Source organism: Ictidomys tridecemlineatus, chromosome 4 (assembly GCF_052094955.1).
Source record: "Ictidomys tridecemlineatus isolate mIctTri1 chromosome 4, mIctTri1.hap1, whole genome shotgun sequence".
Taxonomy (NCBI): Eukaryota; Metazoa; Chordata; class Mammalia; order Rodentia; family Sciuridae; genus Ictidomys; species Ictidomys tridecemlineatus.
Window position 1 is genome coordinate 202,003,006 of NC_135480.1, and position 26,940 is coordinate 202,029,945.

Here is a 26,940-nt window from a genome sequence, read left to right on the forward strand (position 1 = left end):
CAGTAGCCTTGTAGGGTGGGCCAGGCCTTTGAGCCTCATTCTGGGTGTCTGGGTGTCTCTGGGTGCTGCCCCTTGCACAGCACCTCAGTGACTGGGGTCTGCTGAGTCCTTGCCGTCAGCATCTCCCGTGTGCTCAGTGTGAACGCACACCCGTGTGTCTCCAGGTGCCTGTGTGGGCCTTTACGTGTACCTGCGTGCTTCTCTGTGTGAGCAGGTGGCCTCTGGCCCCCTTATGTATGTGTGACTGTGTGTCCACATGTGTGTGTGCACAGACTTACTTGTGCTATAGCTGTGTCACTGTGTTTGTGCACTTGTGAGGACATGTGGCTCTGGGGCTAGGGCTAGAGTCACTTGGCTCTAGGGCAAGGCACAAAAGTAGCCCACCAGAGCCTAAGGCCGCTCTGAATTTGGGCAGCCTGCTCCCCTGCCCCGAACCTAGGATGACCCCCAAGGACGCACAGAGGACAGGATCCACAGTGCCCAGGGTAGAGGCAGGTGAGGTGTGAAGCCCTGGAGGAGGCTGGGGACAGGGCTCCTGGCAGGGGAGTGGTAGCACCTGGGGGCAGGGCCTGCCTAACTGACAGCGACCAGACCCCAGCCCTGCCTTGGGACCTGGCCTGGCAGCTTTTCTGCAAGCCTGGCAGTGGGAGAGCCCTGATCCATCGAGCTCCCAAGAGTGTCTCCAGACTGTGCTTCAGCCTCTTGGGACCTGGGCCGGCAGGATCCTGTCCCCAGTGCACTCACATAACTCCAAGGGGCAGACCCCTGAAACCTCCCTGCAGCCTCCCAAGGTGAGACTGTCCACAGAAGCAGAGGCTGCGGGCAACCCCACAGTCGGAACCATGTGTGCGCTTGTCCAAGGCACCAGCAGTGGCGTGCGACTGTGAGAGCATGCCCAGGGAGCAGCCTGTAATAGTCCTGGTGTAGGTGGCACGTGCCAGGGTGCCTGGGTACACATGGACAGCATGTGTGCCTATGGGTACAGACACACTGGGTTTGCAGGCTGTGGGGGGGCATATGCAAATGGGTTGCACAGTAGGACAGACAGGTAGCTGAGCATGGCTGACCTGCCTGAGCACAGGTATGTGCACATGTAGTGCCAGCATCCGCGTGTGCCTCGGCAGGCACCTGCAGGTGGACACAGGTAGGGACCCCCAGGCCACTGGCCTGTGCCATACAAGTGTGCGCATCTACGCTTATCCATGGGGGACCTGAGAACCCCGGGTCAGTAGGTGCACGAGCCCAGCCTTGTGTGAATGGGCATAGGCTGCGGCCAGGAGCCGTGTGCGCAGACTCCGCTCCCAGCACAGGCCAGCTGCCACACTAAGGTTGCCTGGAGATGGGGGAGGGTGCTCCTACGGCACAGTGGGGACAAGGGTAGCCTCCGGGTGGAGCCCCCAACTCACCCAGAGCAGGGCATTGCTCCTCGGATTCAATCCCGCCCCAGCAAGCCCAGCTCCCAGGCCACGGCCGCTGAGCCACAAGCTGGGGGTGGGGCCTCCCTCGGAAATGGGCCATAAATTTCTCGAGATGCTTTAATTTTTTAAAAGCCCCATGTAGATGCTTTGCATTGCGAAAACCCACAAATATCGGCTAAATGAGGTGCTCCAGCAGAAGACCTAGAGGCCCGCAGCCCTCCCCGCCCGCCCGGCAGCTGGGCCCAGGCTCAGCTGGGGCCCCTGGCCTGGCCAGCCGGGCCGAGGGGCCCATCTTTGTTCCGAGTAGGGCTCAGACTGCCGAGTGGCTGGGTAAATAGTCGCCGCAGTAATCGCAGGCTGATTCCAACTAATTAAATCCTGCGCCAAGAGCCCACTCCAGCCAGTATCCCGAGAGGCCACGGAAACACAGACACCCAGACGGGCTTTGCTCGGGGTCGGGTCTGCCTCTCTAATCCCGTATCTTTTGAAAGATAGGCGCGTCCCGGGATGCGGGGTCAGCGGGCCTGCCCTGTGCCGAGCAGTGGAATTTTTCAATAACCAGCAGCTGGGTCACCAGGAACACAAAGGCGCTGTAATATCCTGTGGGCTTACGAGCGAGCAGCCGGCAGAGCCAGCTCCCTCCAGGCCAGGGGCAGCGGCCCCCCACAGCCCAGGCCCCCAGCGGCCAGTGAGAGGCCACTTGGCCAGGCCTCCAGTCTCCTCCCACAGAAGGGCAGGGAGCTCTGAGGTCGGCAGCCCCCACTGCCCCCTCCTCCTGGACCGGGCTTCCAAGTAAATTCATCTTCCTTATTAAAAACCGGCCTCCGTGCTCCCAGGCCCCAGCTGTGGCTGTGTGGGACCTGCCTGGGGCAGGGCTCTTGGGACCAGGGCCCTTCCTAGGAGCAGTCCTCACATGCAAAAGCCACACTGTGCAGGGCAGGGCTCTCCTGCTCTGGAGTCGGAAGGATGGGGTTCAAATCCCGTGAGCCTGGGTCGGAGGAGATCCTGGCTGGGCCATGTAGTGGCCCATGACCTTGAGGAAGGAACTCAACCCTACCCTCTTCGATTAGTCCCAGTGTGAGGCTAGTGGGTGAGTTAAATTAGAGCCAGTGTCCAGCATGACCAGGACATGGTAGTCCCCCCGCAACCTTATCTTCTCCCACCAGGCCATGAGGGCCTGGGGCCTCTGTCGCAGATTTTGGGGAGAAGCAAGCTAGTGCCCCCAAGGGGTTCGAACTCGGTAGAGGGCTGTCCGTGGTGGGAACCGCACATGTGAGAGTGATTAGGAACTGCAGAGACCCGGTTGATTTTATTTTATTTTATTTTTTTTCCCAGAGAAACAATAGTTGCCCCTCTCCCGAGTCTGGAATGCTTTACGCCCAGGGTCTGGGACCCCTCATTTAAATTGGCTTCGAAGGGACAGGCGCTGCGAGCCCCGGGAGGAGGTTGTTAGGGATGGAGAGCTGGGGCCCAGGAATTTACAATCCGTTACTTGAGAGGTGTCCTGCCTCCCCCTCGCCCATCCAGGCCTTGGAAGGCACAGCATGTGCCGTAAAGATGTCACATTGGGTGGGGGTGCCGAGGAGCCGTCCAGGGCCTGGCCTTTGGTGGGGGATACGCTGCCTGGGACAGAATCCTGGCTGCACGTATCCCAGCTGAATGAGCCCGACCAAGATCATGGCAAGTGCTGTAGGTAGGGGTGTTAGTGATTTGTCATGAACCCTTTCCAACAGTGTCAGCCGTGAGGCAGGTGACGCCCCGCTGTGATGGGTTCACAGACCCATGGTGTCAGGGACTTAGTCAAAGTCATGTGCCTCTCACTGCCTGCATGTGCCAGGGCAGTGCTGAGACTCTACTCCCCAGCAGCAAGGGGCTCTTGAGTCCTTTACCAAGTCACACAGAGCTGTCTCCTCTTGGGGGCTCTGACACTGTGTGTCTTGGCATGAGGCCTTCCTAGCGCTCCTCTGGGGAATGGAGAGGACACTTCCCCTGCCTTCCTCCAGGATTGGGGAGATGACACAAAAGCACAGCGCAGCCCAGAGCTGGGCACAGCAGGCCCTCGGGACCTGGGTCGGAGGTGACAGCCATGCTGGGGCAGGTCCATAGCCACGGTATGGAGGGAGCGCCTGACACTGCAAGAATCCTCCCAAGGGAAAGGATCTCTAGGGGGACCTCGGGGGTGACCAGCCACCAATGAAGGAAGGGAGGGGACATGGTGCACCAGGATTGGGCTTTGTGGCACCTAACACACCAGGCCCTGGGCACAGCTCGTCCCAGAGGAGGGCCAGACCTGAGCACTGCACAAGGAGCAGGACCACAGCCCAAGTACCGGACAGTCGTGAGGGGAGAAGGGAGCCCAGGCCACTCAGGCAGGGTGGAGGGTGGCAGTCAGCGCCAGCATGGGTTGGGGTGTGGCGGTGGAGCTGTCCAGGAGCCGCGAGGAAGCGCCGAGGAAGCCCGAGCACTGCCCTGTGCAGACGTGTACCCAAGGTGCTTGGAGATGTGACTCCACAGGCACTTGGCTTCCCCAGGTGCCCCCAGCCCAGGTCAGCTGCATTCTGGGCAGAGAGGGCCTCAGGGACATGGCTGGGAGTGAGCCCTGTGACCCAGCTGGTCCCATCAGTCATTCTGGCCACCAGCTCAAGAAGACCCATAGGCCAGACCTGGAGCAAGGGCCTGACCCTTTAGGAGCCCCCTCACTCTGCAAGGGTGGGGGGCAGGGGAGGAGGGGGCTGCATGGAAACGTCTCTGAGTGTGTGTGTGTGTGTGTGTGTGACAGAGAGAAAGAGAGAGGGGTGGGGGCGGGGAGCAGAGTAAACAGCGCTGCCCCTCTCTGTGGCTGTGGCCAGGTACACAGGCCTGTTTGGACAGCTGTCTTGTCTGTCCGTCTGTTTGGGAGATGCTGGCTGATAGATGGGGGTGGGCGGACTGTTAACCCCTCATTGCCTGCTCTGCCTGTGCTCCCTGCCTCCTTCTGTGGGCACCCTGGCTGTCTCAACCCCAGCTCCCCTTGAGTGGGCACCCCTAGCTCTAGGTCAGCGACAGTGGCTCAGGACCAGATTGACGGGGTCCAGGGCACTGACAGCCTGCCTCACCACCTCCACCAGGGAGCCCAGGTCAGAGAAGGGAGTCTGCTGTGGTGACCCAGGGGCAGAATGTGTCCCTCTCACTGCCCACAGTCCCCTGCACCCCACGCCCACCCGCGCCCTGAGGAAGTGTTTGCGAAAGAATAGGCTTTCTCAGGGCTGCTATTTGCACACTGGCAGGCCCCGCCCAGGGCCCAGGGTCTGGGATGGAGGAAGCGTGTGTGTGTGTGTGTGTGTGTGTGTGTGTGTGTGTGTGTGTGTGTGTGTGTGTGTGGTGGTCGGGCCCACCCGCAGCAGGCCCCTGTGCAGTGTCAGGCAGAGGTGGGGCCCGCGGCGGGGAGCCAGGCTCACATCCTCTTCTGGTGCATCCGGAGCCTGACCTGGGGGAGATCTGGACCTGGCCGTGACCGGGTGCTGCGCTGGCTGTCAGTGAGGCAGGACCCGGGTGGCCGCTGCCTGCATCTCCAAGGGGTCCCCACACAGCCACGCCCCCTGCATCCACTGGCTCCTCCACCACCCCAAACCCTGTGCAGTTCACAGCCTCCCTTCCTCTCTAGCACCCCTCCCCGCTCCCCCTCTCGCACCCCAGCCAGGAGCCCCTACGCCTCTCACCTCCCGACACTGATCCGGGATCCCTCCGCTCAGCGCAGCTCCCCTGTGCGCCCCACCTACCCGAGCCCCAGCAAGCTTTGAAAAATGTAAATCGTTCAAGCCACTCCAGGCTTCCTAGGGCTCTCGAGATCAAGACAAAAATCCTTTAAAAAGCCCGCAAGGCCATGGATGGGGCGCAGGTTAAATAAATTTGGGTTTGCCCTGCGTTACAGGGTGGGCAGCTGCCGAGAGGAGGCCCGGCCTGCCCAGGCGGCACCTCCCCAGCCCGGGAGGAGGAGCGGAGCGGAGCTAGAGAGTGTGCTGGTGTTGGTGTAAGAAAAAAGGACAAAACCCTCAACCAGGTCGCATTACTGAAAGGAAAATCCAGGTGGGGGAGGGGGGCGGGGGGTCACACGTTTGGGTCCACCTTACATCTCGGAAGGAGGCTCCTAGGGAAGGTTTGGTTGCCCCCAAGGAGATAGACCTGAAGGCTTGAAACGGGTCTAGCAGAGGCAACATCCTTTTGTACATTTAAATATTAAATTATGGAATGCACTGCCTATTAGAAAATAAATTGTTTTTAATGGAAAATTTTAGAATAACCTGTAATCCCATCGACCCCAGAGGCTGAGGCAGGAGGATCACAAGTTCGAGGCCAGCCTCAGCAATTTGGCAAGACCCTGTCTTAAATTAACATTTGAAAGGAGGTGGGGGCATGGCCTGGCTCAGTGGCAGGCCCTGGGTTCCTTTCCCAGAATCCCTACCCCCAAGCTGGAGCCGGGGTGCTTGAGGACCCTGCGCTGACTTCTGCCCTCTCCAGGCTCCTCTGGCTCCCGCGGCTGCGGCTCGCGCGCCTCCCTGGCACCGTTCTTCCTGTTAATGCTCCATCTCTGGACCTCCGCGCCCAGGGCCTCTGCCGCACTCCCGGTCCATGCCCAGCTTTCTCCCTTCTTCCCGTCTCAGCCCAGTTTTCCGGGAAGGGACCTCCTCTCGCTCTGCCCCCACGCCCGCTGGCCAGCGCTGATCAGGAGTAACCGAGCCTGCCTCAGAATCCGCCCGCCCGCGCGCCCGCCCGTCTGTCTCCCTGCTTAGCACAGCCGTCCTCCACCGTCCCCAGTCACCACATCAGCATTTGGGGATTCCACTGCACAGGGGGCGGGGAGGTGCCCCTGGGCTTTGGAGGACTTTGGAGGACCTGCAAGTGGGAAGGTGCTCCAAGCCGAGGACGTGGCAGGACGTAAAGACCCGGCAGCTGGATTGCCATAGCAACCGGTGCGCCAGCCGGTTCTCCCACACCCACGCTGGGTGTCTTGAGCAACTTACCGACCCTCTCCGTGCCTCAGTTTGCTCCTCTGCAAAATGGGGGTGTTGACGGGACCTCTCTGAGTTTCTAGGGGCAGGGTCCCCGGATACCAAATGGGAATATAGGTGCGTACAGTCGGTGCTGGATAAATGCTGAGGGAACCGCTGCGGCCCCGGGAAAGGGTTAACGCTGGGCGCTTTTTAATTGTCAAATGACTGCGGGCGATTAGCGCTGGCAGCTTCCTCAATAATCGCTCTTCTCTGTACCTGCTGGGAGCTTAATTAAAAAACAAAGAGGCTCAATTTAAAGGCCATTACTATGCTAATGCGGCCGGGCGGCGGTGATTAAGCGGCTCTGGCGGGCGGCAGCCGGCTGGGGCGGGGCGCCGGGCGATCAGTTACCCACTAAATGGGCGGTGGCGGTGGTGGCGTTGGTGGGGACCGGCGGGTGCGGAGTGGCCGTGGGTGCCCTGTCCAGTGGGGGCGCCCGGCCAGGCCTCACACGCCCACCGCCAGCCAGACCTGGGAGCCCCGGGGATGTGCTCCCCCATCCTCTTCTCCCTCCCTAGCCAAGGGTCCTGCTGGATGTAGGTGGAAAGAGGTGGATGTCACCACCCACACCTCCAAGGGCCTCCTGGGCACCTCCCCACCGCCCCTGCTGTCCTGGGCTCGGGGCCTGCACCCACTTCTCAGGGTCATCTCGGGCCCCTGTGGGTGCTCCATCAGGGCACATGTTCTGTATGCCCACTCTGTGTCCCAGCAATAGGTACAGACAGGCCACCGCTTGCTCCCGTGACCCCACACACCTTCCCAGCCCCAGGAATGAAGGAGGTTACTGCTAAGTTGGCCTGGGGTTGGGCCCTGGCTCTGCACCTCCAGACGGGTGACCAGCCTAAGGAAGAGGCTCCTCCCTCCCAAGGTGGTCAGGAGACATCAGTGAGGTCCTGCATGTGTAGCTCTGAGCCTGGGCTGGGCTGTTCCTGCGAGTGTGACATTGGTAGAAACAGGCCAGGTTCAGAATCTAGGCTGAAACAAGCAAGAGCGCAGGAGTGTGCGCACCTGGGCACGAGGAGGCTTGGCCCAGGGCCCATTAAGAGAGCTCCCTGGCTGCATTCAGAGGAGAATGGGTGGAAGATAAGGGAGGAGATGGCTGGCTGTCCTCTAGAGGAACCACAGGAGTATGAGAAACTGCCCAAGGAGGTTGGGGACCTGACCAAGAGCAGGCAGTCCACAGTCTCTGAAGGGCAAAAAGGAGCCCATTTAGGCTCTGAGATCCCAACTGAAACTGGACATGTGCACCCAACCATGCGGACCCTCAGGGCTGCCTTGACCCATTGTTTCAACCCAGAGCATGTTTTCCTCAGCTGCCTGGTAAAATTCATGATAGCAAATTTTGGCAGTTTTGATGGTAATATCGGAAACCACCCTCCTTGACTCAGGAGAAGATTTAACTCAGTAAAAAAAAAAATAAAAATAAAAAATCAGTGCAAAATACAACCGACAGCAGTGAAATGTGTCCCCGACTGTACGTTCACATTCGCCACAGTCAGCAGCAAGATCAACATGGGCACAAACAGGATGGCAGAGCAAATCGTTACTGAAAAACATTTTCATGAAGAATCATTTATCTCCATGAAAATAATCTTAGTAAAATAAAAGTGAAAATGGAAAAAGTCGTAAATTATTTAACTGTACTAGGAAGAAAATTGATCAAAAAATTAAATTGCTCTAATGGAGTTTGTTCCCGAAAACACTTGTTCAAAGGAAGTTTATTGATGAAGTTAGAGCCCTAATTAAAATGCTGCGGTCTGAGTACAGGGAGGCCAGAGTCCTGGACGGAGGGGCCCAGGCATCAGTTTGGGCAGCTCCTGAGGACTCCGGTGGGACCCTGCGTTGCTCCCACTAGGACCTCATCCCTGGGATATTTTGTTCCCCAATCTAGCACATGTCCCTGCAGTTGTGACACAGTCAGGTTCCCCACTGATTCCCCACCACACGGCAGCTTGGTCAGGTGGGTGCCTGGGAAATGCCAACAAGATCAATGAATCTTGTATGACGGTGACCATGGCTCAGAGAGGTTCTGGCAGAGAGAGAGAATACCTAAGTGCTCTTTGGACAGGTGGGTGGATAAGGGGAGGGAAGGATGGGGGGAAGGGTGGGGGGTGGCAGGAAAGAAGGAAGAAAGGAAGGATGAATAAATGGTTGGATGAAGGGATGGATGGATGGATGGTTAGAAGAAGGTAGATAAGAGGATGGATGGGTGGATGGGTGAATGGGTGGATGGATAGATGGATGGGCAGATGAAGGGTTGGAAGGAAACAAAGGGACGTGTGGATGTATGGGTGGAAGGGGGGTGAGCCGGTGGCTAAAGGGTGCATGGTGGATGTGTGGATAGGTGGGTGGTAGATAAAGGGATGGATGGCTGCAGCGTGTGAGGTGGGTAAGGGGATAGATAGATGTGTGATGAATGGATGGCTGGGTAGAAGGGTGGATGACTAGTGGATGGCTCGATGGTGAATGGGTGGATGATGAGTTGGGAGCAGAGAAGCTCTGCCCTCTCCTCTCCAGCCCCGCCCTTGGGACTCCAGCCAGACCTTCCTGCTCACCTGCTCCGCCCTGACCTGTGCTCTCCCTATCCCTAGACATGGCTCCATATTCTTCTTGCTTTTGTTCTTTTTCAACTTCTCCCCCCTCCCCAGAATGGCCTCTCTATTTCTACACAGAGCTACGCTGGGCTCAGATACGCCCCATTCCTGCAGCAGCCCCACCACTTTCTCCACTGGGATCCTCGGAACTCTTTGAAGTCACCAGCATATCTTCCCTGTCCCCCAGCTCTGCCCCCACCTGGCTGAGTTTGTGCCTCATCAGGCCCTGCCCCCATGCCCCAGCCCCTCCTGGGCACTCAGCTCTGGGCACGGGCCCTTCTGGCCAGGCAGGACCCCAGAGAGAAGCCCCAAGTCCTCTGCATCTCGAGGTGGGGGTGCTCCTCTTCCTTCTGTGTTGCTGGCCCCTGGACTCCTCCCTGTGTCCTCAGCTCCCCAGCCCAGGGCATGACCCAGAGGCTCTGAGGCGACAGAGCCATTCAAGGAGGTGGGCAGGGTGGAGGAGGCTGAGGCTGGAAAGGGTTTCAGATCCGGGAGGCCCAGGAAGCCACTAGGGAGGCTGGGAGAACAGGCACGTGCTCTGCAGCCCACCGTGTGGGCCTTGAACCCCAGCGCCCTTTCTCGCCCATTCTCAGTAGTTGCGTCCCACCTCCCAGCACCACTTCCCTCTCTATCACAGAGAGTGGCTGGCCTGCTTCTCAGGGTCTTAAGGGTGACAGGTTCATGTGCAGAGAAACACAAGCCAGCATGTAGGGAACGCTGGATCTTAGTAAATAATAGTAACAGACGTAACAGCTGCTAGATTCCCAACCAGGAGCTGGTGACCTCAGTGAGAATGGGGGACAGAACCTGGATCAGCTCAGAGGGGTTTGATGGGCAAGTGGGAGGAGAAAGCTCCCCCCAGCACACACCACAGAGAGCCTGGCTCAGAGTAGGTGCTCAATAAATGTTAGATGGCTGAGGGAGCAAGCAAAACAGAGATCCCGAGCCTCTTCCTTCAAATGACTTGAACTTGCTAGTGAAGGGAGAGTCAACCCAGAGGTTAATGAAAGAACATAGCTGAAGCCCGCAGTGTGGTACCCCCATGCCCTCTGTGGCCTTGGTGGCCGGGCTCTCCTGCAGCTCTTCTGGCCTGGACCAGTGTCCTGAGCTCAGCTGGAGGGGAACATGGCAGGATGCTCAGAGGGACATGATGTCCCACCCACCCCCTGTCCTGGGCCCTTGTATCTCCTTGATGGCTGGAAGGGTCATGCCTGTCACCAGAGGATATCTTGTCTCAGAGAAGTGCCACATCTCCAGATGGAGAAAACTCCTGGAGAAGAGTCTGGCCCTTGTCCCACTCACCCCAGGGACGGACTCCCTGAAGATGGGAAGCCAAGTGTCTGGCCTCATGGGCACAGTCACTCAGGCTGCAGGAGTGTGTACCTGAGTGTGAATGAGTGCCGTGTGTGGGGGTCTCTGTGTGTGTCTCTGTGTGCCTCTGTCCTGGCAGCTTGCACACAATCGCCACGCCTGCGCCTTCCGGAGCTGCAGCCTGCCATGGGCAGCTGTCGGGGGACACATCCCCACGGCTGACCTTCTAGAAAGCAGCTCAGGCTTGGACTCTTCCACACCTCCATCCTTTCTCTGGTATGCTCTTGGGTCCCTGCCTACCTTCCAGATGCACCCGGGGTTGGGGGGAATCACTTTTCAGTGCCACCCCTGCTCTAGCCTGGTCTGGGGCAGCCTGCCCTTTAGCCTGGTCCCCAAGCCTCTCCCTTCTGCTCACCCATCCTGGGCCCACGCCTCAGCATACACTAGCACTGGATTCCCAACCATGTCACATGGCCTGCCCCACCCCCCAGCTCTCCCCAGCTGTCCCTCGGGTCCTCTTAGCCTTGCTCACCTGCTCCTACCACAGGGGCTCCTTGGGTTGCCCCCCACCCGTGCACTCATCTTAGGGCCCTGTGCTTGCTGGGCCTGGTCCCCCCCCCACCTCCCCCAGATCTCACAGGGATCCTCCCTGGGTGTCGGCTCAGGTGTCCTGTCACAGGGCTGCTTCTGATGCTCCTCTCTAATGATGTCCTCTCTAAGGATCTTTGCCACCTCCTTTTCCATGGCATGGCCGCCATTGATACATTCTGACCACTGCGGTTCTATTCCTTCAAACTGATGAATGCAAGTGCCCCTCTGCACTGTTAGAATGTCCCCTCACCTAGGAGAAGGGAAGCAGGAGGAGGGATGACGGTCTCTTTTGTCCCTGCTCTCTGCCTGGCCCCCAGACAGTGCCTGGCCGTGAGTCCTAGGTGCTAAATCAGTGTTTGTAGGAACCCTGAATGTGTGCCCGCCTGGCCAGGTCGGCCCCTGGATGGCACCTGGAGCCGGCGGCGGGCGGTCCCTCCCTGGCCCCGGTGCGTGACCTCCAGCCGGGTCTGGGGCTCCCACTGCGCCCAGGCGCGGATCAAAGGGCCGAGGCAGCCGCTGGCATAGCGGGATCTGCTCTCCTCCCGCCCCGCAGGAAGCGCCCGGGCAGCGTCGCTGCAGGCCCGGCCCGGCGCGGCGAGGCGCGGAGGCCTGCGAGGCCCTGTGAGGCCGCCGCCGAGCGAGCCCCGAGCAGCGGCCACGCCGGCATTCCAGCCGCTGATTGACGCGCGCACCGGGGCCCCCGCCTGCGGCTCCCGCCGCCGCCCAGCCCGCCGCATCAAAGCAGATGTTTGCAGCTGGTTTGAGTTGGATTCCCGTCCACAGGCCCCTTTTTGTCTCAAAATAAAAAACAGCTACGCCCGGAATGATAAGGACGCGGCAGGCACGTGGGGGAGATGTCAGCGAGTCCGAGTCCGGCAGGGAGAAGGCCAGGCGGCTGCCTCTTCCAAGTGACAGGCGGACTTTAGCAGCAGCAGCAGCAGCAGCCTCAAAGCATCCATGGTCCTGTCCCCTCGTCCCTCAGCAGCATCATGGCAGGCAGCACAACCCCACCGCCATGGTAGCCTTAGCACTGGCGTGAGTTCTTGTTGCTGCCAAGCGCGTCGGGCTGGTCCACCCCGATCCTGCCACCCGGTAACCTCGGTAACCTCGTTGCTTGATTCCTTGGAAGGTGGGCGCTGGGAGCCTCTGCTTTTCAAAATTGAATACAGGTTCAGAGGGCGTTGGGGTTTGCCCCAAGGTCAGGCCAGTAGGTGGGAGAGCTGAGATTCAAATCCATCCATCTCCAGAGCCAGGTTCTTAACCCCTGTCCAGTCCCTTTTTCCAGGAAGCCCTCAGATGGGTGCACTCTGATGGCCCCCCTGCTGCCCAGACTGCTGCACAAATACAGATGGTGCCCAGAGGGTGGCAGGTGCCTAACTGTGCCCAGGCATCTTGCAGGAGCCCTGCTCAGAGTCAACCTCTGAGGGCATTAGCTGGGGAATTAGAGATGTCACCAGCGGGCACAGAGGGGCTGCCATTCCAGCAACCAAGCCTCCTGGTCCCAGGGAAGGAGGAGGGTGTTTCCAGCAGCACCCCAGGAGCTGTGGCAAAGGACTTGGAGAGGCCCTGAAGGAAACCAGGCCCAGAACCTGCCTGGTACCCAGTGTGACCCTGGTTGAGGGCCTGACAGAAGCCCATATCCACAAAGAGATACATAGAATACAGATCTAACCGTGTCACTAGGGAGCTGCAGAGTGAAATTGGTGGTGAAGGAGAGAAGGTTCCAGAGCCTGCACCAGACACCACAGTACTGCAGTCAGAATAAAGGCAGACATACCTCCAAGACCCCTTCTGTGGCAGGCCCTGGGCCAAGCCTCCTCTCATAGGATAAAAATCATCCAATTCCCAGCCGCCCAAAGAGAGCAGGTGACTCCACTTTACAGAAGACAAAACTGAGGCTCAAAAGAAAGGCTGTGACCCAGCTGGTGCTGGAGATGTGGAAAGGCGCGTACTCGGAGGTGGGGTAGGTTCAGAAGCCAGACCTGGTCCAGTCACTTATGGTCAGGGGAGTCATTCATTATGCGCACGCACCCCTGGGTCTTTTGTGGGTGCTAGTAGTGAGGGCGCAGTGCGAGGAGGTGGTTTGCTAGCCCAACAGGAACCAAGTATGGAATTCCAGTGATAAAAGATGAAGAAAATGAGTAGTTGTGCGGGGAGGGGGGCTAGGGAGGGCACGTCCACTTATCTCGTTAGCTGGCGGCGTGTGTAAGCCCTTAGAAGCTGGGTGGTTAATGTTTTCTTGTTCCATCTGGCCGCACCTTTCGTTCCTTACAAGGTTGTATGTTCATTCAGTAGGCACCCCCTAACTCAGTGCCAGAGCTGGGGTGGGGGGTGGATTATACCCAGCGTCTGCGTTCTAGATCAGTAGTGGGTTTGTCCCCAGCTGGAGGGTGGCAGGACCTGTATCAGAAGAGGCTTCACGGAGAAGGTGACATTTGGAAATGGGCCTTGGAGGTGAAGAGGAATTCACTAAGACGCAAAGGAAAGGGACAGAAAAGGCAGGCCTTGCCAGCACAGGGCATTTTAAGTGCTGAGGAGGCCAGAAGGGCCTTGCTCCCTTCTAGGAGTAATGAAAAGCCTGGTTGCTAGGGGTGGCAGGGACAGGTGGGGACTTGAGTGCCACGATTGAGTCTCAGGATTTACTTTGAAATTATTGGCTGTTCTTAGACATCCTGAAGCAAAGGGGTTTGAAGTCTGATTTGACTTGATGTGTCCGTTTTCTGTGGCTGTGACAAAATGCCTGAATAATCAACTTGCAAAGAGGAAAATAAGTATATTTGTGGCTCGGGTGTCAGAGGCTTCAGATCACGGTTGCTCGGCCCTCATGGCAGGAGTTGGTGGCTGTTACCTAATGACAGCCAGGAAACACAGAGAAAGGAAGGCTGGGTCCCAATATCCTTGAAGGGCACATCCCCAATAACTTCCTTCCCTTAGCCCCCCTCCTATAGGTTCCACCACCTCCCAGGAGCATCTCGGGCTGGGGCCCAAACATGTGGTTTTTGGGGGACACTTTCTAACAACAGCAAGGCGGCAAGACCAAGCCTATTTTTGTGGAATAAGAAGCATCGGTGCCCATCGGGTGGGTCAGTGTGGTGGTTAGAAGGGTTGGGGGTGGGAATCACCACTGAGGCTGGGGGGGGGTGGATGAGGCCCACTGAAGGTAGAGGATGAACCTGGAGTGGGGGTTATTCTGGGAATTCAACGAAGGGCTCTATCAACTGTAAAGTGCAGTGCTGGGATAAGCAAATGGTAACCCCATGCAGAGGAGACAGGAAGCATCCACCTAGCAAGAAAGGTGCATGGGTGCCAGGAATGTTGAGATGAGAGAGGGAAATGGCAACCATGCGCCCATCCCCTGTGCCTAACCCAATCAGGAGCCTCTATCATATTCCTCAGACGGGGACACGGAGGCTCAAGAGGAGAAGGGACTTGTATAAAGTCCCAGCCCTAGGAAGTGACAGAGCCAGGATCCCAAGCCCAGTGCATGCCGTCTGGACACTCAGATCTGGGGTGAAGACTGCTCAGAGTGTCCTTAGGAAGCCAGGGTCACGGGGGGCCCAAGGATCCCCAGAACTCCTGTATCTCCGCAGTCATCTGTGGTTTAGGAGAAATGAATCAGATCTGTAATCCATGTATGAATGCTCCTGAAGAAACGGTTTTCAGAGTTTTGTTTATTAGCTTTATGAGTTTAATAAATTGAGCATTAAACAAATAAACCCATAAAAACTGAGAAGAGCTGGAGATGTGATCTCACAGCCTGGGACTCTTCAAGGGAGGGATGTCCCTACAGATGGAATGTCTTGCCCCACAATCCCAGATGATCCTCCAGGAGAGGGACAGCAACCGCACAGAAGATGCGTGTGTGTGTGTGTGCGCGCGTGTGCGTGTGTCGGGATGTTCAGTTTGTTTGTTTTTCAAAAAACCCCGGACACTCAGCCCCACCTTCTGAGTAGTAAGCACTTGGGGTCTATCGGGCCCCTCCCAGGACAGTCACAGACACAGGCATGGTCCCCAGAATGCAGGACACCCTGGGATTCCCAGGGCAGGGAGGGAGGCTGGGGAGGCTGGGTGTGACCTTGAAGGAGTAGCCTGCCTCTGCCCTTGGTGTGCTCATCTATAAAACGGTGATGAGATAGCTCTTCCTTTTGGGGTCCTTTGGGGACTTAAGAAGGTGACGCAGGGGGATGATCTCTGAGCATGAGCACTCCTCCGGAATGCTAATGAGACCCCCCAGATCCTGAAGCCAGGGGTGCTCCACCCAGATCAGACCAGACAGAAGCTGGAAAGGTCAGCCCACCCAGGGGGCACAGAAGCTGGGACTGGAAAACCCCCCCAGTGTCAGGAAGGCCCCAGGAATCATGGAGACCCCGCAGGGGTGACCCATGCAGACATTTGGGATACAAGTGAGACAAAAGAAGGGCAGATATTGGCGAAAGCCTCCTCCATACTAGCACAGAACCAAAAGGCTTTGAATGCATCCAACTTGCCGAGCATACACCTGTGATCCCGGTGACTTTGGAGGTCAAAGCGGGAGGATCATAAGTTCAAGACCAGCCTCGGCAACTTAGCAAGACTCTCAGCATCTTAGGGAGACCTGTCTCAAAATAAAAAAAAAAAAATTAAAAGGGGCTGGGTATGTAGCTCAGAGGTAGAGCCATTGCCCGGGATGGACCCCAGGCTCTGCCCTCTGTGCTCACTGTTTTACGCTAACAGTGAACTCATTGCCTCTCTGTGCTGAGAAGCAGGCAGTGGTGTTGAGTCCATTATACAGACAAGTAAACTGAGGCTCAGTAAGAGCCAGTCACCAGTCAGCAAGTGGGAGAGCCAGTGTGACCCTCACGTTCTCTCACTGCGGGGGGGCCCCCTGCCTGTGGCTGGCCTGCCTCTTCACACCTCCCGGGGGCTGGTTGCTCCAGGCCCTCCATGGTGGGAGAATCAGAGAGAGGGAATGGGGCTCACGGAGAGGAGGGGAGCTGCTGGTGCCCCCAACCCCTCCCACCCCCCGTTAACAGCTCTCACCCCAGCATTGCGCATAGACAAAGGCAGCCCCATAATTGGGAGTGAGTATTTCATGCGTCCCCCCCGATGTTTTATTGGGTGGAGAGATGCTTGGAGACCAAACGGATGGCACATTCCGTTTATAAAGTGCGTGCCGTTTGTTTTATTTCCCGGGTTTTTGCAATCTAGATAACAGATGACGCCCCGAGTGGCTGGCGCTGCCTCCGTAATGGCGGCACCGAGCCTTTGGAGAAGTATTAATAATAGATTGTGTTGATGAGTTTGGAGAAAGTAGCAATCCACCCCCTGCTGCCAAGGCATTAGCGCGCTGTTCTCAACAGCCAGCATGGTGGATTCGACCGCAAATGCGGGTCACCAGCCCGCACCCCCACCCCCAGCCTAAGGAGGTCTCCTCTCTGGGAGCCACCCAAGGTGTGCTGACCCTGGTCTGGGACCTGGCCCTGCCATTGCTGCAAAGACTCCACCTGTGTCTGTCTGCCCAAGGGCAGCCTGCGGACATCAGTGGGGGTCCCTCGGTCAGGTACAGAGGGCCAGGGAGGGACACAGGGCAGGAGCATCCTCCATCGTCACTTGCTTCTTCAAGTCCTTAGCAGAGGTGGCTGGCTGGTCAGCCAGAATCCTTGAGGTGCCCTGCAGCTGCCACGGACAGTTGAGTAGGTTGTGCTCTGAACAAGAATATCCAGCCAAAGGATAGAGCTGGAGCTGAGACCCAGCTGGTGTGCCCCTTGCAAAACCTGCAGTGTGTGAGCTGGAGGCGGCCGCTTGCCTGGAGTACAGAGCTCAGCCTGAGCCGCGCAAACTCCTCAAACATGCAGGGGCCTCCTTGAGGATCTGGTGGAGCCAGGCCCTGCTTCGTAGGACCCCAGTAGAGTTGGGCACCCTCAGAGTGCGTGGCCACTCCACGGTGATGCTTACGGGGTTATGTGCTCAGGATCATCACATCCTGGCCACGTATCGGAGGGAGGTCCTGTTGATGTCCCATTTTACAACAGAGTGAGCTGAGGCCAGAGGAGAGCTCAGGGGAGCACAGAGGAGGCCGCTTCCCCTAGATGGGGCATCAGAGAAGGCCTCCCAGAGGAGGTGGCATTGGAGTTGGGCGTTGCAGGATGAGTAGGAGCCCACCGGGAAGAACAGAGGTGGGTGTCCGGAGAACCTGGAGGTGCCTCCAAGCTGAGCGTCCTGGTCAGTGCTAGGACAGCAGGCAGAGCTCAAGCTGGCCCTGTCCACTGCACCCCAGTGGCTCACCGTGGGCGGTGCATGGCAGCCCCGGGAAGGGTGGCAGGCCCAGAGCCGCACATTTATGGCCATTCCTGTTCCAGAGCCGATTAGTGGAGAATTGCAGCTGTAATCCTTGCCCGCGATGGCGGGCCATAAAGAGGGATGGGATGCGCACAGCGCTCCCAAGGTGGCGCCTGCAGACGTGGCCCGGGGACGCAGGGAATGAAAAATGGTTTTAATTCCCTCCCAGCAGCAATAATTTGATTCTTCATAAATTTTTCCATCAAAGTGTTGTTGAGGCCGAGTTCCCACAGAGCAGGGCGCGTGATGGGTAGGGGGGGTGTCGGGGGGAGCGGTCAGCAGCCAGCAGAGGAGGGGCCTGTCGCCCAGCCCCCCAGCCAGAGGCAGAGACCCCCGCCAGGGTGCAGGAGCCACTCTGTCATGGAGGGACTGGATCAAGTCCAGGCTGGGGGTGGCCCCCATGTTGACTACCCATCTGGCTCCGATGCTCCCCTCACGGCCTCAGTGTCCCCATCTCTAAAATGGGGCCAGTTCAGGTTCTTGCCCCATAGGTTTGTTTCCGGGGGCTCATCTCCTGTCTGCTAAAATGCTAAAATGGCTGCCGCGGTGTGCTTGCCCCAACCCCCACCGTGGCGACGCCTGAGCTGAAACCAGGTTAATAAGACGTCAGTCAAACCCAGGCACAGGAAAGAGCCTGTCGAAAGGCCACCATGATGGCACTTTGGAGAAACAGCAGCTGTTCTGTGAAGCACAGAAGGTGGTGAAGGAGGAGGCAGGACCATGGGGCCCCTGATCACCAAGTTGGGAGCTTGATGTTCTTCTAAGGGACTTAGGGAGCCGGGAAGAAGGTGGAGCAGGCAGCAGCAAGATCAGACATGTGTTTAAAAAGATCCTGCTGGATCCTGTGTTGGGGGGTCAGGTGAGAGAAGGTTGAGGGGTTAGAGGAGCCAGGAGCCTGGGGAGGGGATTGGGGCAGCTACTTAGGCAGGGGAGGGCACGAGGCTGAAAGGCTGGACAGGATCAGGGATGCACGGATGTGGGGTTGAGGGAGGAGTAGGGAGGAGGCAAAGTAGGTCAGGGAACTGGGATGGGTGGGACCCTCGCCCCCAATCACCCTGCTCTGGGGAAGGTGGACTGACCCTACACACTGCCCTCTAGTGGCCACCATGCCTCTGGGTGGACGAGCCCTGAGCAGATGCACCCAGGCCAGGACGCACCTTGGGTCACTTGAACCTGCCAGGCAGAAGAGTAGGCCTGCAGGGCCCTCCCACTGCCTGTCCCTGTGCCAAGGAGGGTCTGTCCCATGTGGGCCTGGGGGTCTGGGTGGCAGGAGGGAGAGGTCCTTGGAGGCAGTGGCCTCTGGGAGACCCTGGGCCCGGCCGACACGCCCACTCTGTGCACTGGCAGGCTCTTCGCGGCCAAGTGCAGTGGCTGCATGGAGAAGATCGCACCCACCGAGTTCGTGATGCGGGCGCTGGAGTGCGTGTACCACCTGGGTTGCTTCTGCTGCTGCGTGTGCGAGCGGCAGCTGCGCAAGGGTGACGAGTTTGTGCTCAAGGAAGGCCAGCTGCTGTGCAAGGGCGACTACGAGAAGGAGAAGGACCTGCTCAGCTCTGTGAGCCCCGACGAGTCCGACTCCGGTGAGTGCTGTCCCCCGGCCCGTGTGGTGAGGGCGGCCAGGCCAGCTCCTCAGCAGGGACCTGAGCTACGCAAGGACAACACACCCACGCCTCACAAGCACACGGACACTACCGTGCACACCACCCGGGCTCAAAATGCACCCGGACACTGGCCCTGAATCACATGACCCTACAGACACGAGCATGTGATCACACTTGCACACACACAGGCACGCCTGGGAGCACGAACGCACATACATGCATATAGGTGTGAATATGTATTCACGCGTCCAACATGCAAACCCTACCCAGGTACACACGGGCGTACACACTCGGACACACACAGCCAGGCACTCATGGCTGCACTTGTGTGTTTGTGCACATACTCCCACCCACTGCCCACGTGCACACACAGACACGTGCACAAACTGTATAATGTGCAAAAGGCTGGGGAGGTGGCTGGCCCCCTCAGGGGCATCCTGAGCCCCCCAGTCACGGTATCTGCATGCACAGGGGTCTGTCACTGTGAGGGCCTTGGCGGAGGTAGTGGGCTCTTCTCCCTCTGTCGCTGTCTTCCCTGGGCAGGGCATCACCACAGCTCCTCCTGTGGCTGCCAAGCTCCCCCTGAGGAGCAGAGGCCAGGCTGTGCCACTGCCCATTCGTGCCAGGCCTGGGAGAGGGGAGACGGGCCCCTCCACAGGGCTCATGATCTGAGAAAGACAGGCCTGGAGGAGAGAGCCCAGCTCAGGCGAGGGCAGCAGGTGGCCTGGCGGTAGGCGGGTGGGGAGGCTCGGCTGCCCATTGGGGCTGGCATCGCTGCAGCCCAGTATTCAGGGGAACGGAAGTGCTGCACATGCCTGTGGTGTGGGTGTGTGGCTGGGTGAACACACACTTTTCACGCCGCATGTGTGATCATGAATCACATGATCAGTGTTGCAGGCCTATGTGTCCCTGCCTGTGGCATGTGCCCCCGGCCTGTGTCTGTGAGCGGCATGGGCACGGGCTGCTGTGGGCCAATTGCTAATCTGCATGTGCGTGTCAGAGAGTGAGTGTTCCTCCGTGTATGCACATGCACACCACTGCCATACGTACTCTGGCGTGAGGACGTGTGGTACATGTCCTTTGTCAGTCGAGTCTTAGTCCCTGGAAGCTTCAAGAAAGAAGGCCCCTTGTGTTCTCCTCTTATCACCCCACACCCAGCGGGCACGCGGCTAGTGCAGCGGAGACTTCTCTTGAAGGCAGCATGCTGGGCTGAGGTCTCTAGGGTGACAGAGGTCCACAGGATAAGGAGGGTCCAAGGCAAGATGGGTTGGGGGCAGTCCAGGGCCAGCCTGGGCCACAGATGCCATCCTCTGTCTTAAGGGTGTCCCTCAGCCCTAAGAGGCCAGCAGACCTGCCCTGCGTGCGAATGTGAGCACACCCTGTGCGTCTGGGACCCGGCAAGGCAGGCTGCCGGCTGGGAAGGAGGGCTCTTGATCCCTGGGTGCTGGGCACCCATAGCAGGTGTCAGCAGATGGAGATGGGATCTTGTCAGGTATCATGTCACCTTTGTCACCTGAGGCTACAAGCTAGGACTTAGGACTGCCCCTCAGCCCTACCTGACAGGCTGGGTTGTGTCCCCCACAGTGAAGAGTGAGGACGAGGATGGGGACATGAAGCCGGCCAAGGGGCAGGGCAGCCAGAGCAAGGGCAGCGGGGACGATGGGAAGGACCCACGAAGACCCAAGCGACCCCGGACCATCCTCACCACGCAACAGCGAAGAGCCTTCAAGGCCTCCTTTGAGGTCTCGTCCAAGCCCTGCCGGAAGGTGAGTGGCGGCTGGGGTGGGCCGGGCAGGGGCCGAGACCTGCTGTCCTGCTGCCCATCCAGGCCCCACCGCCTCTGCTCCTGCTGGGGGCAGGATGGCCCTTCACCTCCCCGACCCCCCACCCAGCTGTCCCTTCCCAGCTGTCCCTGCAGGCCTGACCTGTCTCCCTCTCTCTGGGCCAGGTCCGAGAGACGCTGGCAGCTGAGACAGGCCTCAGCGTCCGCGTGGTCCAGGTCTGGTTTCAGAACCAAAGAGCAAAGGTGAGAGGCCACTTCCTGCCCCTGGTGCTCCTGGGGCCCAGACGTGGGGGGCTGGGAGTGAGTGGGGGCAGGGAGGCGGGTGGGGGGCGTGGGGGAGTGCGGGGCGGGCAGGCCTGACCCACGCTCCCCTGCAGATGAAGAAGCTGGCGCGGAGGCACCAGCAGCAGCAGGAGCAGCAGAACTCCCAGCGGCTGGGCCAAGGTGAGCCCCACCACCCTCCCACCCTCCCGGAGAAAGTCCCAGGCCCCCCGCTCGTCACACCCTGTGTTCTTCCACGTGGCTGCCCACAATCAGGCAACACCCCAACCTCCTTCCCGCCCTGGCTGCTTCTGATTGTCCCCGGTCAGGGAAGGGTTTCCTGTCCTTGATGTCCCCTCCAAAGAGCTGCCTTTCCCATAATGACCTCGACAGAGATTCTCGGGACCCCTCCTGACTCCTGTCCCCCCAGTTGCTGGGCAGTGCCTGTGTCTGCCCCCCAGTCTTTCCCCACAGTCCCTCCCTGCGGAGACCATCCCTCACTCCTGATGTCCTCGGGGGACACTCAGCTCAGCCCCCAAAGCGCGCCCACAATTGCCCGCCCTCCAGCTGCCTCCCACGCTGGCCCCTGTCTCCCCACGCCCACCCCACAGACGGGACTTTCCGATCCTGCCCTTGGCGGCTGCTCCCTGCCCCAGCCTGGCGTGCCCCTCCCCAGGGGCTCTCTGGGTCACTCTGGGCTGGGGCTCCTCCCTCCAGACGCCTTCCTGGGCCTCTCTGGTGCTCCCAGACGCAGGGCCAGGTGGGATTGCTATTGTCTGATGAGGCTCCGCCACCCTGGCCACCTGAGGACCTTGAGCTGGGGTTGGGGGCGGGCAGAGCAGGTGGGGAAGGCCAGGTGGGGAGGGCCAGGTGGGAAAGGCCAGGTGGGGAAGGCCAGGTGGGGCCCGGATCCTGGAAGGGAACTGGAGCCATAGTAGGTATGGTGCTGGGGAGTCTGACGTATGGGTTGTCTAGGCCGGAGACGGGCCCCTGGGCAGCCCGGAGGAGGTCATAAGGGACCCCTGGGGACATCTGCGGAAGCTGCCCGGCCAGCTGGTGAAGGTATGCACTGTCCCCAGAGGTCCTGTCAAGCCGCATGGAGGGCATGATGGCCTCCTACACGCCCCTGGCCCCGCCGCAGCAGCAGATCGTGGCCATGGAGCAGAGTCCCTACGGCAGCAGCGACCCCTTCCAGCAGGGCCTCACGCCACCCCAAATGCCAGGTGACCACATGAACCCCTATGGTAAGCCGCCCAACCCCCGCTGCCCTAGCACTGCCCCGACCCCGGCCTGGCCAGGCAGGCTTGGGGCCATGATGTCCACTTGCTGCCCAGGGGCCCAGGCCAACCCAGCCACCTGCTCCCTCCTGACGGCCAGCGCCCCAGTCTCTGGCTACACACTGGCCGGTAGGCCGTCCTGTCTTTCCTGGCCTCTGGCCACAGAGCCTGCAGGGATGATGGGGCCCGCAGGAGCCCCTGCCTGCACCTGGTCCTGACGCCCCTCCTGTCCCCCAGGGAACGACTCCATCTTCCATGACATCGACAGCGATACCTCCCTCACCAGCCTCAGCGACTGCTTCCTGGGCTCCTCAGACGTGGGCTCCCTGCAGGCCCGCGTGGGGAACCCCATCGACCGGCTCTACTCCATGCAGAGTTCCTACTTCGCCTCCTGAGAGCCAGCTGGGCCCCAGGGACGCTTGGGCACAGGGCCTGGGGTGAGAACGCTGGCCTCAGCAGCCTCCACACGGCCCTGGCCTGCCGCCCACACGGACTCTACCGACAGCCATACGGTGCCCTCCCCTCAGCCGGCCGGGCTTGGCGCACGTGTCCGCTGGGCACAGCCGGACAGGCAGATGGGCGCAGCCTGGGCAGGAGCTGTGTCCTGCCCACAGAGACCTTGTCACCCCCAGGGACCCAGAGCTCTCGGACAGCCACTCGCCTCCCAGCCCCACCTCGACTCCATCGCCTTCTCCCTCCCCATCTCTTTTTTGGGAAGCGTAAATTCTCTCTATTTTTTTAAACGTCCTCTCTGTGTCCAGCCAACCTCCATGCCCCCCCCTCCATGTCACCCCAGGACGATGATGATGTGACACAGTCAGTGCCTGGTACCTGAGAGCCGTGGGCACCAGCGCCCGCACTGTGCCCGTCTTTCCCTCCAGTGAGCACAGGGGCCGCTTCTGAGGTCCCAGGTAGCCCAGGACCACTCCCCCAGCCAGAGCCTGGAGGGAAGTGGGGAGGAGCCCAGCAGGTGTGACAGGCAGACCCAAAGGGACAGACACACATGCAAATGCATGCATACCTACAGGCACCCCCCATGCAAAATACACATGTGCACACACACACACACACACACACACACATACACACCCTTAGAACTGCTGAAAGAGGCGGAGGGATGTTCTGTGGGTCTGCCTTGTCAGAAGGGGAAAGGGGGCCATGAGGGACAGGGACTTCTCAAGAGCAATTGGAGAGGGAGGAAGAGGAGAGGCAGGGTTGGGTTTGAGATGTGTAGACCCAGGTGTACCCTCACCTGGCCCAGGTGAGTCAGCCCAAGACCCAGCCAACTCCAAGGTCAGAGTTGGAGTCCCTGGCACAGGGAGAGTCGGGCCGAACAGCAGAGCTTCCAGGTGGAAAGGGACTCTAAAGTCGCCTGCTGGGCCTGCCGACTGGTACCTGGCTCCCTCTCAGCCTCCTCTGCCCTCCTCACATGCCTCCAGTGACTAGCACTCGCCAGTGGCCTTCCTGCTGGTCAGCTTCTGGTCTCCCAGTCCCTAGTCCTCGCTTCCCAGTGCCAGCCTTCTCCAGCTCTTTCTCTTAAAGCTGCGCCCTGGGTGGGCTGCAGCACTCGTTCCCTCTGAAGGTGTGGGCAGCCATAAGTCCACGCTCCGCAGGCCCACCGTGAGCAGGCCCACGGCCTTCCCTACTTCAGGACCCCTTCTGGCTAATGTGGCCTGAGTGGTTTGGGCCCCTTGACCTTGGAAACTCACACTGCCCCTCTGTCACAACCCCCCCAGGCTTTGCACACATGTGATGACTAAGCGACACCTGTTCTCTGTGAGCAGGTGGGATGGGAGGGGACATTCATTGTCTAGACACCTAGAGGGCCCCAGCTTGTTTCTGGTTGCATTTCCTCTTACTTGATTCAGCCAACCTGTGCGGTTTCCTCTGCAACCCAACTCTGTGACCACTGACTTTCCCTCCCCCTGGACACTTCTGCCCGTTAGAGGAATGGCAGGAGGGCCATGGGAGCCTGTCCCCGTTCAGCACTGGCCCATAAACCAGTCTTCCTTGGGTGATGGAATCCGGGCACCCTGGTATCCATGCCCCTGCCCCGTCCCTTCAACTCCATCCTGTCAGAGGAGGAAGGAAGGGCAAGCTGATGGTCCTCAAAGAGCCCCCATGACCTCTGTGTCCTTGTCCAGGTGCTCACAACCCTGCCTTTAAATCTGAAGTCTAGCCCAAGGCCACCACCCTAAGGTCTGCCAAGTCCCACCTTGGAGCAAATGAGGATGACGAGGGGTCTCCCCCCACCTTCAGGCCCCTCTCCCTGGCTCCCCCTGGAATCCTCCAAGTCTACCAACCTGCTGTGCCATTTTGCTCCTCTGTCTACTGGGGAGACCTGGGTTCCTCCAGTCTCCTCACCCCATCCTGCTTGTCACCAGACAGAGCTGTCAGAGGGAAAGATGGGGCTCAGCATCACCATTCAGGCTGAGGCCACCAGCCTGGCCCTTCTGTGCTCTTCTCATTACAAAAAGGACCTTGCCAGGGACCTCAGCGGACATCCTCAGTCCTCTGCAGCCTCTGCCCACCTAGGTCTGGGCCAGCCACGCCCCCTTCCTGACATCCTCCCCTTTCTCTGGCACAGGCACAGGCTGACTTGTACCCAGGACACCGGAGGCAGATTCAGGGGAAGACACCCCAGCCCCCAGGAGACCTGGCCCTTCTCCACACCCTCTAGGTTGGAAGGATCACCGACATTGGGTCATGTAGCTCACCCCTCATGTCACAGCTAGAAACCTGAACCCAGAGAGGCCTGCCCCAGGCCTTGCAGCAAGTGTCAGAGCCAGAGGTAGAAACAGGAGCCCTGCGCCAGCCCCATTCCCCTGGCATGTGACTGGCATCCAGGTCAGGGTCCTGCCTTATTCTGAGTGAACGTGCTGGCCCAGAGAGCCACCTCTTCCCACCCTGAGTCCAGCCCTGGCCTCTGCTGCCTTCACGGAGGGCTTCTGTCTTAGGAGATGCCCAGATATTAGGGACCCATTTTTTTTAGGCCAGGAACCTGAGACTCAGTGCCCTGGGGCTCGGGGCAAGCTGAGATGAGCAGGTTCACCCGCACCATGGAGGAGGGGTAAGGAGTGACCAGGACCTCCCCAGCCCTGCCTGGTGTGGGCCCATGAGCACTATCCGGGCTAGGACAGGAAGCCTGAGGGAAGAGGGAAGAACTCTGGTTCCTGGGGGGATGAGGCAGAAAGTGAGGGGTAGACAGGGGTGTCTTGGAGAAGGACCAGGTTCCACTTCTCTGCTGGGAGTGGAGCTCAGGGGAAGGAACCTGCCCCAGGTAGCACGAGTCAGTGCAGAGGAGACACAGGACGCCTGCTCCACCTTACCAGAGCCCTGTGGCCTGCTCAGGGCGACATCCCCGCTGCTGTGCTATCCCAGGAGATCCATGGAGGTCGCTGAGATGGGGACATGGTGGTTGCGAGAGGCCAGCAGAACCTGGAGGAGAAGGCTGGGGGGCCAGGGGCCGGGAGGGGTTCCTGGGGGGTGAACGAGGAGAGTCCGGGCACCGCGTCCACATGAGCAAGTCCTGCCAGGGTCAGGTCCCCAACATGGGGTTGGGGGCAGCCTCTTTTCCTTTAGGGGTTCTGCAGCCCCTGGCACTGAGGCTGCCCTGCCCACTCATCTGGATGTCTGTCCCCTCACCATTCACGCAGGAGCCTAGGGGATTGGCAAAAGCCCACCTGGCCCTGGCCTTGAGCTCTGGGCACCAGCTGGGGTGCGGGGACTCTGCAGCCTGGGGCTGGCTCTGCCCCGGGGAGGGTTCCACGCTCACGCACACACACTCACGCCCAGTGCTCACGGGGCTCCCAGGCACATGCGGCCTGGGATCGGGGGAGTGGGAAGGTGTGGCACTCTGTGTGGCACCAGAAGGTGCCATTGCCAATGAGCCTCTTGGCCGGGGCCCCTGTCCCAAACCGGGGTGACGGGGGCTCCACACAGCAGGCGTGGGAGCAGGCCACAGGCATCCCTCCGTTTTCCGTGTACAGACTCACTGCCCCCTGCCATCCCCACACACATTTTATTTAATAACTTGTCATTGTTAAATTATTTATTAGCGTTTACCACACCACCACCCCCGCCTTCCACTCACCTTCTGCCTCCTCCCACAAAAGCAGGAAATGGAAACAACAAGAAAAGATGAGACATCGGTATATTTGTAAATAAACCAACCTGTACACACCTGTGCTGCCTCTCCTTGGGGGCTGGGGGGCTGAGCCAGTCCTGCCTGTGACATTAGCCAGGGACAGCAGGCCAAGGAAGAGGGTCTTCGCAACCTCATCCCATAATCCTCATCTCCTCTGTCCTGTCCTAGCCCATGGCTGAGTCACCTCGGTCTTAAGAGGGGCGCACTCGTCCCACCGGGCTCTGTCCCCACCCCCTGACAGACATCATTCAGTCATTCCATCTCCCAGCTGGTTTTTGAGAAGGGTCCCTTAAGCTGAGAACCAGGGATGGGAGGTGCCTGCTCCAGGACAGAGACAGCTGAAGACAGCCTGGTCCCAGGGCGGAGCATCATGAAAAGCTTCCTGGGAGAAGCTCCATCTTGACCTGCAGTTGCCGGGCACAGCGGGCACAGCAGGCACAGGGGTGGTGAGGGTGTCTGTGAGTGTTTCGGGCAAGCGGCAGGACTCTGTGACCTGCAAGGACAGCTAAGTTCAGGGAGCAGCCATGGGCCTGGAGGCAGGGCCAGACCATCTGGGGTCTTGCTGCTGAGTCGGGCCTGGAGGGGATGAGATGAGGCTGACGGGCGGAG

The 26,940-nt window shown here is 59.4% G+C and overlaps 1 protein-coding gene across 3 annotated transcripts in view; it reads left to right on the forward strand.

Annotated features, from left to right (window-relative positions):
• Lmx1b (LIM homeobox transcription factor 1 beta) overlaps positions 1-26,368 on the forward strand; it is a 74,326-nt gene extending 47,958 nt beyond the window's left edge. For 2 of the 3 annotated variants that reach the window (XM_040286334.2, XM_078048229.1), the window contains 6 exons: positions 18,610-18,842; positions 20,448-20,629; positions 20,812-20,889; positions 21,024-21,090; positions 21,987-22,151; positions 22,422-26,368. In XM_040286334.2, the coding sequence (XP_040142268.1) occupies positions 18,610-18,842; positions 20,448-20,629; positions 20,812-20,889; positions 21,024-21,090; positions 21,987-22,151; positions 22,422-22,579 (883 nt within the window). In that variant the 3' untranslated portion in view covers positions 22,580-26,368. The remainder of the gene's footprint in view (positions 1-18,609; positions 18,843-20,447; positions 20,630-20,811; positions 20,890-21,023; positions 21,091-21,986; positions 22,152-22,421) is intronic. The other variant, XM_005320974.5, reaches the window with a different exon arrangement.
• Positions 26,369-26,940: the final 572 nt, after the last annotated feature.